The 14,872-nt window shown below is 30.6% G+C and overlaps 1 protein-coding gene across 3 annotated transcripts in view; it reads left to right on the top strand.

Annotated features, from left to right (window-relative positions):
* The window catches only part of LOC121981434 (mitochondrial intermediate peptidase, mitochondrial-like), a 34,995-nt gene extending 24,135 nt beyond the window's left edge, over positions 1 to 10,860 (top strand). The window contains exons 13-14 of one of the 3 annotated variants that reach the window (XR_006111813.1): positions 10,599 to 10,696; positions 10,789 to 10,859. Coding sequence is in view for 1 of the 3 variants with exons in the window: in XM_042533949.1 (XP_042389883.1) it covers positions 10,571 to 10,696; positions 10,789 to 10,860 (198 nt within the window). In the remaining 2 variants the exon portion in view is untranslated. Of the gene's footprint in view, positions 1 to 10,570; positions 10,697 to 10,788 lie in introns of all 3 variants that reach the window. The other 2 variants (XR_006111814.1, XM_042533949.1) reach the window with 2 other exon arrangements.
* The last annotated feature ends 4,012 nt before the right edge of the window (positions 10,861 to 14,872 follow it).

Below are 14,872 nucleotides of genomic sequence, written 5' to 3'. Positions count from 1 at the left end.
GTTTCGGTATCGTATCGTACCGTGCCGATACAGTTTCGGTATTTTTTTATTTATCTATAGTAATTATAAGATAAATATGTTTATGATGTATATAAAAATAAATTGTATATTGATTTATTATAAGTTCTCAATTATTGAATAATTTAATATTATTAGAAAAAATAATTAAAAATAATTTTATTTAAATAGAATTGATATATCAATCATTTAAATTAAAATGGAAGTATCTATAATAATATAATAATAATAATAATAATAATATAAATTAATACAAGATATTATTTTATATTAATAATAATTATATAAATTAATTATTTATTCATTTAATTAATTATTAATTAAATAATATATATTTTAAATAGCAAAAAATATCATGTAAATTTTTTTTAAAAAAAAATATCAGAGTATAAATATAATTTATTAGAATTCTTTTAAAAAAATTAGAATTTTTAAATTTTTTTTAGAATTTTTAAAATTTTTTTAGAATTTTTAAAATTTTTTTAGAATTTTTAAAATTTTTTTAAAAATTTAAATGAAATTTAAAATGATAAAGAAAATATTAGAATATAAATAAGAATTATTATATTTTAAAAAATTTTTAAATTAAATTTACAATATTATTTTTTTTCAGAATATTAATTAATAAAATTTATTAAATTTATTTTAATTTTAAATATATTTTTTATATATTTTATTAGGATAATTTAATTAGGGTTTATAAAAGCCTCTTTGAAATAACCCATATCCTCCTTAGGAATTGTTTAATTTAATTAATTAAATAAAATAAATAAATATTAAAAAAAGAAAGAAAAAAATCGCGCTTACGCGAGATCGCCCCGATCATCGCGGGCGATCCCGCAGGCGGTGTCCGGCGGCGCCGGAAGCGTCGCCGGACGCCTCCGGCGGCGCCGGAAGGGTCGCCGGAAGAGTCCGGCGATGCTGCCAGCATCGCCGAAAGCTTTCGGCGACGCCTTCGGCGACGCCGAAGGCGCCGCCGAAGGCGTCACGCGCGACGCCTTTGGTGCCGAAGGCGTCGCGGGACGCCACCGGAGGCGTCCCGCCACTCCTCCGGCGCCGACGGAGGCGTCCCGCGTCTCCTCCGGCGCTGCCGAGACAGGGACGCCTCCCGTGCCGGTTTCGGCCGCCCGGCGGAACGGTAAAAACCGCCCGTGCCGGGCGGCACGAAACGGCATTTCATACCTTGGTCTATATATAAAAATAAGTTGTATATTGATTTTGTATAAATTTTCAATTATTGAACCATTTAACATTGTTAGAAAAATAATTAAAAATAGTTTTATTTAAATAAAATTGATAGATCAATAATTCGAATTAAATGGATCTATCTATAGTAATAAGTATAAAAATTAATATAAGATATTACTTTATATATAATAATAACTATATAAATTAACTATTTATTTATTTATTTATTTATTAAATAATATATATTTTAAATAGTAAAAAATATCAAGTAAAAAAAATATAAAATAATAAAAAAATATCAGAATATAAATCTGTGCAGTTAGCTGCAACAATTGAGTTTTGGACTACACTGTGTGCTTCTCAAGAGTTATATGCATATTTATATAGTCTTTTGATTCAATTCAATATTGAGGTGCAACATGTGAAAGCCAAGATTGAGTTAAACTTGATGGGGTTGAATGTGTACAAGTATTTTACTTTTGGAGTTCATTTCAACCCAAGATTTAAGGAGTCTCAGTTTATGATTAGATCGATATGATTTCGGTACCATATTGTGTAATACTGATATGATTTTGATACTTTCTTAAATATAAAAAAATATTAATTAAAAAATATTTTTATTAATATTTGATTGCTATAGATGCTATTACCACCCTAACCCTGAACCCTAAATAAAAATAGTCATAAACCCTAAACTAAGATGAAATAAAATTAGGAGAAAGAAAAAGAAGGAATTTTTTTTTTTAAAAAAAATGCAGGCCGCCTACCAAGTGAGCCCGCTGTGAGTGGCCTTGTGATCATGCGGAGGCCTTTGCGTATCCTCCACGTGGAATGAAATCCTATATGGTTCAATATCACAAATTAAGTTTCAAACAATTACTTGGGAGTGGAATGAAAGTCCTATTACAAATTAAATTTGTCTTTTTTTATATATTAGTAGATAATCTCACGATATTGAAGAAAAATATCTTGTGTTTATATTCTATGCTGATGATATTGTGCTAACTGGCGATTATAAAATGATTAACTTGGAGTTCCACTTATACAGAAACTTTTGGAACCAAAGATTTCAATTTTGAGTAGAACCAAAATTTAAAGCATCATTTTATATCAAGATTCAGTGTGACATTTATAATGGTACATTTTTGGCACCATGCATCGCTCACATTGGGCACATTAACATGCTTCACTACACTCCATTATCAACTCAGTCGGTTCTAATTTTATAATCTTTTGTTCCACTTAGTTTGTTTATTTGTAAATGCAAACCAATAGTAAGTACAAAGTCAATTGAATTAAAAATTTGAAACAATGAAAATAAAAAAAGTATCTCGATTGCCTAATATACATTCCTAATATTGTGCATTGGATGAGAACTTTAGTTCTATAGCTCCTTCTGAGATTAATTCATGATATTTTAAGACACATCAAATAATGCTCTCCAAATATTTAGAATTAGAATGAATCTTCATTAATCATGAGTTGGACTTTGTTTGACATAATTAAAACTGGAACAAGTATATGTATAGAATATAAGAATGTATTTTAATTTCTTTAACTAATGGTGTTTTGGTTGGTGCATCTCTTTCCCTCCCCATTCTTTTAAATTTAACATTTTGATTAGTCTTTTTTATCCTGATGATAAAAAATGCAATAGGACGATTTTTGATATTTTGGTTTCTTATCTGAAAGATCAACCATAGATGCTAATTATTTTAATAAAACAAAAAACAAAAAACACAAAGAAGGATTTTTCTTATGATTTTGAATTGACTAAGAATATACCTGCAATAAAGTACCTAGACAACTACTATTTTAGCTTTTATAGAAGAAAGTAATGTAGTTATATTAATGTAATAAAGATATATGTATTAGAATTTATTATTAGTGCTAGACATGGAGTATTACAAATTATTTTCAATAGTTGTACATTTACATCAAGTTTTAAGTCAAAGTTTCAATAATTTTACATTAATGCTTGATGAATTATGTAATCATATATAAGATATACTTTCTTTGTATTCGCTATATATAGATGATTTGGTGATGAGATCGTAATTAGATTAAATTTAAAACATGATTTCTGTAGAGAAATTAGAAGCCAAAGGTTTTAATATAAACAAAAAAAATGGATATATGAAATGAAATTTTTTAATTACAAAAACTAATGAATGGAATAGTTAAGATGCATGGAAATGAAATCTTTGAAAGTAAGACTTATAGACAACTTAAATTTATTATTGAAAAAATTAAAATATTTATAAAGACATTATTCAAACTAGAAAAAAAAATTGAACACAATGGACTGTTTGGAGTCTTATGTGATTATCCTACCTTGTTCAGGTGAGGAAAAAAATCTTAAAGGACTCGTATGACTAGGGGTGTAATCGAGCCGAGCCGAGCCGAAGTCTTGGATGTTTGAGTTTGACTCGTTTATAATTGAGTTGAGCTCGAGCTTTATTTAACGAATATATTCATGGCTCACGAGCTTATTCGAGCTTTTATTGAGCCTAAACAAGCTTAATAAATATAAATTATAAATTTAAATATTCATTAAAAACTAAATTCTATATTTTAAAAAAATTATAATATTCTTGTTAAAATTTATAATTTTATTCTAATAAATAAATTTAATATATTTGTCTATGTTTTTCATAAGTAGAGTGTAAAATCTATAAATTCAATATCAAAACTATTATTTTTTTTTTATTTAAAAGTTGATTTATGAGCTTAACGAACATGTTCATGAGCTAACGAGCCGAATATTGTGAAGCTTGAGCTTGATTTGTTTATCTTAACGAGTCTCATTAAACGAGCTCAAATGAGCTTTTATCGAATCGAGCTTCGAATAGCTCACGAGCGGCTTGACTCATTTACACCCCTACGTATGACCCTCTATTCTTTATGGATGAGAGTGTTAGGCTATTACAAAACAATATAAATAAATAGTTAATGAAATAAAGACTAGAATGACAAGATAGATATATGGAGATATTAGAAAGGATAAATAGTAAAATACTAATATGTAACAACGATTTGGGGTATATCTAATAAATGATAAAAAGTAGCCCGGTGCACCAAGCTCCTACCAATGCGGGGTTCCAAAGAAGGGTTAGACCATATTGGGACTATTGGACACAACTTTATCCTGGCAATAGACTATTTTCACGACTTGAATCTATGACCTCTAGGTCACACATCAGTAACTTTACTATTACGCCAAGGCGCCCCTTCTAATAAATGATAACATGGTACAAAATATGCCAAGATAATACAAACATGTTTAAGGGTTATCAATATATTTTGTATCATAAAAAGAAGTTAAATTTATTAGAGTGGAATGTAAAAAAGTTAAGAGGAAGACCAAAGAAACATTAGTGACAACAACAATAATCAAACCTTTATCCCACTAAGTGAGGTTAGCTATATGAATTCTCCTATATCATTAAGCTTGATCCCTACTATATCATCATTTAATTTAAATGAATTTTATGCTGGTTTCATTGCTAACCAAGTTTTGTTTTTGGTCTCTCTAACTCTATTAATGGTGGCAAAAGACAATTTGCTCACCCCAGTGCTTCTGCCAGTCCGTACAGGACAATACAGAAGAGGTAAATTACGAGTGGCTACTAACCTTGGGCAGTTGAATAGTGCATGGGGGAGGGCAGACACTCGGCTACTAGTCGGGATTTGACCCCAGACCTCATGGTGGCAACACCATCATGCGCTAGCCAACTACCTATCCTGAGGGGACTCTCTAACTCTATTAATGTGCATATTGGTTATGGTCTACCATTGCCTAAATGGGACATTTTTTGGTCGCATTTGTTTACATGAATAATATCTTTTAAATGGGTTATAACCCATTCCAATATTCATAAATATTTTAAATATGTCTCTTATAGTTTTTCTTCAATTGGTGCAATCCTAATTTTTTTTCTAACGTTCTCATTTCGCATTTAATCCATCCTCGTATGTGCGCTTATTCACCTTAACCTCCTCATATTGCGATTTTCATTTTTCGCGCATGTGCTCATTTCATAGCCCAACATTCAATTCTATATAATATTGAAGTTCTAATTGTCATTTTTTAAAACCTTTTTTAAGCTTTAAAGACACCTTACACTGACAAAGAGCACTTGATGCTCTCCATTTCAACAATCTTGGTAAAATATCTATATTAACCTCTCTATTATTTTGCAAAAACGAACCTGGATACTTAAAGCTCTTAGTTATAGGTAACTCGTCATCTCCTATCTTAACAATTATCTTGATACGTCTATTATTACTAACTTGTATTCTATATATTCTGTCTTTACTCTACTAAGTCAACTTTACTTCAGTGTTTCCCTTCAAGATTCGAGCTTAGCATTTACTTTTTCACATATTTCATCAATCAAAACAATATCATCTATAAACATGCACCATGATAATGTGTTTTAGATGTGTCTAGTAAGTTCATTCATAATTAGTGTAAGAAAGATATGAGCTTAAAAGCTAATTCTTTTGTAACTTTATTTTTATAGGAAACATTTCAGTTAATCCTCTTGAGTCTTCACTCTTATTTCAACATTCTTATACATATCTTTAATTATTTCAATATACGCTACATTAATTTTGTTATAAGCTTTTTCGAGGTCAATAAATACTATGTGTAAGTCTTGCTTCTTTTCTTATATTTTTCAATCAGTTGTCTTAGAAGATGTAGGTGTTCTATTGTCGACCTCGCAAACAAATGTAAATTGATTTTTGATCTCCTTAACTTTTTTTTTATTACTCTTTCCCATAGCTTAATACCCCTATATTTCATATAATTTTGTACATCTCTTTTGTTTTTACTCGGACTAGAGTACTTACCCTCCCCTAATCATACATTTTTATTTCTAATATTAGGTGGAATATCTTTTTAAGTTTTTAGGATCCTACTTTCCTAGCATTTTCATACCTCTATCGGAATATCATTTGGTCCACCCGTGTTTTTATTTTGTATCCTATTTAACGTTTGTTTTATTTTTTTTAAATTCTCCAATAAAAATTTAAATTTCTGTACTATAACTTACTTAAGTTTTCTAAGCTAAGTTAGTCACCTAGACAGTTGATGAAAATACTTCTTCTATCGCTTATTTATTTACTCATCCTTCACGAGTACCCTAAGTGTTCAAAAACTTCATTCTTAGTTTCACTACTATTTTCTTGACTTTTTTCTTTTCTACTATATATTTTTTAAAGTTTTTTTTAATCATTTTTACAAATCTATAGTAATTTATAGGTTGTTTCTTTAATCACTTTCTCTTGTACTTCTTTATTCTCTACCACTAAGATTCTTTGTTTGTAGTATTTGTCCTCTTGACTCATCGAGTAGGCTCTTGGCCACTGTTTTTAACTTTAATGTCAACTTATCCCATGTCGTATTATAGTCATCATGTATTTCTTCTAATATTTGTACTTCTACTCTCTCCTTAAAGATACTTTGCTTCCTATCCTTTAACTTCCATCACTTGATGAGCCATGTATATTTTTCTTTCAGAAATACTATGCTCGAGGCATATATTTAATTACATAAACCTATGTTGGGTGATTTTTTTTTAAGGGATGACCAAACAATCTTTATAAATTTTTGTATCCTGCTTCTGGACCATAAGAGAATCATTTTTCAACACGTTGTTCCACTTCTAAATGTAACCAGGTGCTCTCTCTTTTTGAAAAATATATTACAACAACAACCAAGCCTTACCCTATTAGGTGGGGTCGGCTATATGGATCCTTTTACGCTATTGGGCTTTATCCCCTACTATATTATTATCTATATTTAAATAAATTTTATCTTATTTTATTGTTGTTAATGAAGTCGTTTTTGTCCTTCCTCATTTGATGTGCGTATTTGTTATAGTTTCACATTGCGTAGAGTATTTATTAGTCATCTAAATATATGTCCGTATCATCTTAAACGTATTTCTCGAAGTTTTTCCTTAATAGATACAACTCCGACTTTCTCTCTAATGCTCTCATTTCTTATTCTGTCCATTTTTGTATGTCTACATCCATCTTAACATCCTCATCTTTGCAACTTTCATCTTTTGCTCATGTGCTCGAGCCATAGCACAATATTTGATGTCATATAACATAACAGTTCTAATCGCCATTTTATAGAACTTCCCTTTAAGTTTTAGAGGTACTTCACAATAACATAAAACACCTAACGCTCTCCTTTATTTTAACCATCCTACTTGTATTCTTTGCAAGACATCTCTCTCAATCTCTTTTACAAAAATGATCCTAAATACTTAAAGCTCTTAGATAACTCGTCATCTCCTATCTTAACAATTATCTCATTATGTCTAATATTGCTAAACTTAAATTCCATATATTCTATCTTTACTCTACTATGCCTAAAACTTTTTACTTTTAGTGTTTCTCACTAAGATTCTAGTTTAACATTTACTTTATTATGTGTCTCATTTACCGAAACACTATCATCTACAAATAACATGCACCATGATATTGTGTCTTGAATATGAGTTCGTCCATAATTAGTGTAAAAAGATAAGGACTTAGAGTTGATTCTTGATGTAGTCGTATTTTTATTGAAAATGCTTCGGTTAATCCGCCTGAAGTCTTTACTCTAATCGTTACATCTTCATACATATTTTTAATTAGTTCAATATATATTACGTTAAAGTCTCTCTTTTCTAAAATTCTCTATATTATTTCTCTTAGCACTCTATCATAATAACATGCGTAGACTTTGTTTTTGCTCCCGATACTTTGCAATTAGTTACCTAAGAAGATGTATAAACTTCTATTGTCAACCTTCCATGCATGAACCCAAATTGATTTTCATCACCATGATCTCCCTCCATAATTTTTTTTCTATTACTCTTTCTCAAAGTTTCATGGTATGACTCATTAGTTTAATACCCTTATAGTTTGCACAATTTTGTACGTCTCCCTTGTTCTTATATAAGAGAACTGGAGTATTTACTCATCGTTATCTAACATTTTTTTTTATTTTCAATATCATGTTAAATAATTTTGTAAGTCATTCAATAACTTGTTTCTCTAAACACTTTCATGCCTCAATCAAAATATCATCTGGTCCAACGGCTTTTCCATTGTACATCCCTTTTAAAACTTGTTATACTTTTAAAGTTTGAATTATATGATAAAAATTTAAATTTCTATACTTATTTGACCTGCTTAAATTACTTAAGTTAAGTTGATCACCTAAACTTTCATTAAAAAGTTAATGAAAATAAATCTCGTCTTCCTTTCTCTCACTTTAACTATTTTATAAATGTCTCTTTCCCCTTCTTTAAAAGTTTTACTCTTTACTTTATTCACTATTTTCTTAGCCTCTTTCTTTGCTATTATATATATTTTTTAAAGTTTTCCTCGTTTTTAGAAATATATAATTCCTTATAAGCTATTCGTTTTTTCCCTTCACTTTCTCCTTAAAAATGCATTAGCAATATTATAAATATATTTTTTAAATTTTTTCTCATTTTTACAAATATATAATTCCTTATAAGATATTCGTTTTTTCCCTTCACTTTCTCCTTAAAAATGCATTAGCAATATTATAAATTGATATGCTATCGCAAAATCCAATATAACTTTTCCTTCTTCATTTCTTATTCCAAAACTGTAGCCCTAATGCTCCTTATCATATTTCTCATTTCTTATTCCTACATGCTCATTTAAATCTCCTCCTATTAAAATTATCTTGTTTGTCGAATATTTTTATATACTTTCTCATCTAGGTCTTTCCAAAATCTATGTTTATTGTCTTTATCTAATCCTGCTTTTGATGCAAATATGTTAATTGCATTAATGCTTTTTTTCTACTATTATTTTGAGAGCTAAAATCCAATCTCTCTTTCTAACTATTACTATTTCGTCTCTTAACGAATTATCTACAACAATTCTTATTCCATTTCTCGTTTGATTTTTTCTTGTGTATCATAACTTATAACCTCAGTTCTTTATCCTCCTTGCTTAATTCTTTTCCTAATCATTGTGTTCCTATATTTCATATTCCAAATATGAGACAATTAGTATTCCTATTATGTTTGTTTTTATCCAATCGAAGTTATGAAAACTCTTGCATATTTAATACCACTAAATTCTCATAGAGATATAGTAGTCTTTGTTAAGATGCTGTAATTAGATCTGCAACACGTTTCTTTCACGGAACAACCAAAGAACATTAGTCAATGCTATAAAATGATTTAATTAGTTTTAATATTCCTATTTATATCCTTGCACAACGGTTAGAGGGATAAGATTTATGATGAACACACTTGGATGATGAATTTTAAACGATGAAGTCTTAATAATGATTTTATTCTAATAACTGAAATATTAATAATACTAGAAAATGTTGTCTTGAAAAATCTTATGTAATTTTTGCACGCCCTTTAGGCTAAAACAATTTTAAAATTATGAAGTCTTAAATATTATGATCCACCATATTCTATGGACTAGTGTATTGGGCTTTTAAAATTAATATAGGAAAAACAATGAAAATGCATAATTGCATATGTTGTTGATACTGGGAAAGAAAAAATAAGAAAAATACTCTTATATGATAGCTATGAGGTAAAACTTCATTAATAATAAAATAAGAGACAATAGGTTACATCAAAAGTGAGAGTGAGAGTGTTTAAGATGGACAAGATGGATACAGAAGAAATGAGAACATTAGAAAGTCATAGTTACACCCCCAATTAAGCGATGTGAGAGCAAGGAGACTAAAGAAACTTGGTTAGCAACAATAAAATAATATGAAATTCATTTAAATATGGATGAGGTTATAGTAGGATGTCGAGCCAATAGTATAGGAGGATCCCAATAGCAACCTCACTTAGTCCGATAAAGGCGATAAAGGCTTGGTTGTTGTATTTATAAAAATGATTAAAAGTTTATTTGGTAGCCTTTCACAATATTCATAAGGTCATGTAGTCAACCCTAAATAGTTGGGACAAACAAGCCTAGAGGATGATGATTCGATCCATTAGAACAAGCTGAGTTAGTGTACCTAATTATATTCCTCCGTGCTAGCTGCTTTTTTGATGGGTCATTGATCTGTTGATTAATTAATTAGGAGTTTGGTGGCTCATTTGCCCTTTTCTGAAATCTACGTTTCAGATTGCCTTTAAATGGACCTGTTAATTTCTTTAATCAGGCGTATTATTCTCCTAGCCTGAACAGTTTTGGTTACCAGCAAGGAAGCATTTGCTCATGTTTGGAAGATTTAACGATAACATCTACTTAAGCTACTCTTTGAATCTATAGCACTTGATAGGAATTTTTTTTTTATTGAATTATTGCTGAATTTTTAACTGTGAAGTAATTGTTGTTACAGGTTGTTGCTTTGGTTTGTGATTTCATAGGTTCACCTGGATCATTAACTTCAAGGCTCAACCACTATGAGGTTGAAACTCTTTTTCACGAGTTTGGTCATGCTCTTCATTCTCTTCTCTCGAGAACGGTACTTAAAATTGGTCAACTTTTACTTCACCTTATTCTTTGTTGTTGATACGTTCTTTATTTACATTGACATATCTAATTATTACTTCTCAGGATTATCAGCATTTCTCTGGTACCAGAGTTGTTCTTGATATTGCTGAGATACCTTCAATCCTTTTTGAGTAAGATAAAATTAGTCTTTTTGTTTGTTATGTTTGGTGCAATCGATCAGCCTTATCAGAGTAATGCTTTTTTTATGTGATTTGGACTAGACACTCAAATTATTGATTGTGGGTTTCAATATGCTAATTGGTGTTGAAGACGAATATAATCTTCATTGTTTATATATGTTGTTTATCTATGCGATCATGTAGTTTTATAATGTGCAAGAAGTACGAAGCTTTCAATATCTACAGAGAAATAGGATTTTACATGTGTAGACATGATCATATCTATTAGAACTGTGAGGGATATAGCCTGATAGCTAAAGGAAGGTGAATAGCGTTTAACTTGCAAATGAGCTCTTATTCTTGTTAATGACTTAGCAAGGTCAATTAAAAATTATTAATGCAGCAAGAATAAAATAAGCAAGAATACCAATGCTAACAAGCCGATGTAAAGTGGTTCAAAACCCTTGTACCTACTCCACAACCTATGGCTCTTCAGCAAGTCACTTCCGAAAACTCACTAGCTTTTGCCCTTCTCAAATCTTTTTGAGGTGAAGAAACCTATCTTCTTCATAAGATGAGGAACAAATAAAGCTTAAGAGATTAAGGCTAAAGATTACACAAAGAGAGCTTAGGATATTAAGGCTAAAGATTACTCAAAGGGAGCTCAAACATAAGCCTTTGAATACTCTTCGTGGTCCTCCTTTTATAGCTTTCAAACATCTTCAGCTTCACTTTCTCTTCTATTGTTTTGTCGCCAATCAATTGACTGAATCCACCATCATTGATTGTTTTTTTTTATATGTTTCACTCTACTAACAATTATCTCAATTGATTTGGCTTCCGCTATTAGTCACTTGTTTTCCTGTGAACCTTAGATCATCATAGTATTGTCGCATATTATTGCCACTCAGCTTTGACAGAGTCAATGGCCACCTTAAACTTTTCAATTGAGTCATCAATGGACTGCCCATTTGACTTAGTCATAAACAAAAATATTCTATTAATTATGTCAACTGCCTAGTTGACTTACTCATTAGTCGACTGAATCCTACTCTTTAGTAGAATGGGTCATCGACCACGACCACTTAATGGTCAAGTCTTCACGTAAGTTGAGAATTACTATGAGTTGCAACAAGTCTATCTCAAGTCATTTAAGGGTTTACTTTATAGTACATTTCACGAAAATTGTCTTCCGTCAGGTTACTTGACCCTCTGATGCATTGAGCCCTCAGTTCGATCCATGTATTCTCCTTCACTTTTCACCTATATAACTTGCCGTTGAACCTCAATATCCGCATCTTGTGGTCCCTATCTCTTGTGTACCACAAGTCACCAAGTCAATCTCTAACCTTTGCATGGCAAATCTCTGAACGTATTCAATCAAGTTTCTACACAACTTCATGCACACATTCAATAAAAACAATTATTAACTTAAACCTTTTGCCCAAAGATCAAAATTCATGATCAAACTTAATCACTTACAGTATGATTGCACCAATAATCCTCTTTTTAATGTTTGATAATATATTTAATTTAGGAAAATTACAAAATAAATTGAGACCTAAACTAGCTTCCATAGACTTAAGAATTTTCTAAGAAGAGAATGATGCTCTAACTTAAACTTTTCCTCTTTTCCCCCCTAACAAAGATTACAATGTTGCACAATATAAACTTATGAAGTCATTAAGTTGTATTCCTAATCCTCCAAACATATCTAAAACGAATAAACAAGTCAACATGATCAAAATCAGCCTAAAAAGTTCATTGTTGAACTTTCTGCACAATTTTGCAATCATGTTTGTAAGTGTTTCTAACACGATAATTTTTCATGAAAATTCATCATAATTTTTAAATTTTGTACAAACATGAAAATCAATCAGAAGTTTCAATAATTATTAAGTCCCAAGTCTTTGTTTTGAGATCTAAATTTTGAAAATCATAACCCACCTTAAGTTTTTAAACATGAATTTATATTTTCGAAATAAATTTTTTAAGTATGTCCTAAAAGCCAAATGCATACTATCAATACATTTATCAATGCATTAATCTTCCCCATAGTTGGTCAATGATTACCATCTTAGATACTTATGGTTCATTAAAATGCATCACAACATTGTGAATCAATAACATCCTCCTAACATCTCATTTAATATTTATGTTCCTCAAATCAAGTTCAACCTGTGTTTTTTAACTGAAATGTAAATAAGATATTACTAACTTTGCTTTGTTATCTAGCAAAGTATTAAGTCAAGTATACTAGATAAGATTTTGTAAGACCTGATCAAATTTACTGAGTACTCTTTAGGTATCCATTTCCTATGTATCTTCTTTGTCTTATATTGCCCCTAGCAATCAGACAATGTTTTCTTTTCATTCTTAGATTCTTTGTATCCTAATCTATTCTTGCTAAAATTTACTCTTTGGCTACTTATTATCATGTTCAAGGATTTATAGCCTATGACAAAACTTTCTAGGGTTGTCCTTAAGCTATTTATTTATTTCTTCAACCCCTTGTTCTCTACTTCTAAATAAAGCAATTTATTATTATAAAGTAGTCTTGTAGTCCTTGTTTTAAAATCCCTACAAATTTTTTGAGATGCACATTATTTCTCTTAGGCATAATGATCTATTAAACTAGAAATTACATCTAATAATTAGATCTTCACCTCACTTAACTGATAAATTCTTTATATCCCCTTGACTTGAGCTATTGTTTTCTTTCTCAGATGGTGTTGAGAGTACTCCATCATTGTTGACAGGGAGGGCTAGGAAGGTTCTATTCTTAATTTCCTCCTCTTCCTTCAATGAGGAGTTATGATCCTACTTGTCTTACCATGTAGCCCTCTTCATGACTATTTGCTAAAGAAAGATTTTAATGAAGATTTTGGAATAAGACTTCTCTTCTTCTTATCCTTCCCCTTCTTGCTTACCATAAGAGCTACTTCTCTTTTCTAGGATTTTCTTCTTCCACCATTCCTTCACATTTAGATTCATGCGATTTCATTGTAGAAAGCAAATCTTCTAGTGTGCTTACCTCAAGGTTCCTTGATATGTAGAAAATGTCTACCTAAAGTCCATTAAGGTATCCTTGGCAAACCGTTCAAGATACTTAAAGAGTATCCGAATTTGACATTGTTTATCTAGTGTTCAACAAGGCATTAATGGGCTTCTTACACCTTGAATGTAGTTTGATCATGGTTTCTCCTTTCATTTTAAATCTATTGATTTCTGATCTCTAGGAGGTCACGGTTAGCTAACTTTGCCTCTCTAGTTACTTCGTAAGCTCCTTGGTGGAATTGTAAGTTCAAATGTGATGGATCTTATGTGTGGGAAACACACTAAGAAAATGATGCTCCATTTTTTGATTTTTTGTGCACTCGTTCCCTTGCTTCTTTCTCCATCTTTTTCCATCCATGATCTTGTTGTCAGCATCCCTTAACACTTCAAAACCATTTTGAATAATCAGAGTTATATTGAAATCCATTTGAAAAATGCCTTTATTGAGTGTTTCCACATATGGAATTCAACCTTGAGCTTTGGTGGATAGATGTTCAATCTGATCATTGATTCATTGGCAGTTAGTCCTCTAATAGCGACTTCACTACTTGTTAGGACCATGAGTGATTGACCAGACAAAAAGTCACTTTCTAGAGTTCGCTAGCTTTCTCCTTGGATTTTCTTTTGTGGTGGCAAAACCTTTTATAATCTTCTTTGCAAGATAAGGAACAAACTAGGCTTCCAATGTCTTCCGTGGTCCTTTTTTATATCATTCAATCATCTTCAACTTCAATTTCTGTTCTCTTATTTTGTCTAAGATCACTTGACAGGATCAACCATTAGTTGATTGGTTTTCTGATTGCTACAAGTTTCAACCTACCAACAACTACCTGAGTCGAGCGATTTCCACCATCAGTTTATTGATTTTCTATATAGCTTACCTTAGTTGAGTGGCTTCCACCGTCAATTGACTATGTTTCTATATAGCTCAGATCAGTGAGCCATTGTTACTCAGCTTTGTTAGGTCAACA

This window comes from Zingiber officinale, chromosome 5A, assembly GCF_018446385.1.
Source record: "Zingiber officinale cultivar Zhangliang chromosome 5A, Zo_v1.1, whole genome shotgun sequence".
In the NCBI taxonomy this organism is placed as follows: Eukaryota; Viridiplantae; Streptophyta; class Magnoliopsida; order Zingiberales; family Zingiberaceae; genus Zingiber; species Zingiber officinale.
Note: the sequence above shows the minus strand (reverse complement) of the source record. Positions and strands in the feature narration are given on the sequence as shown.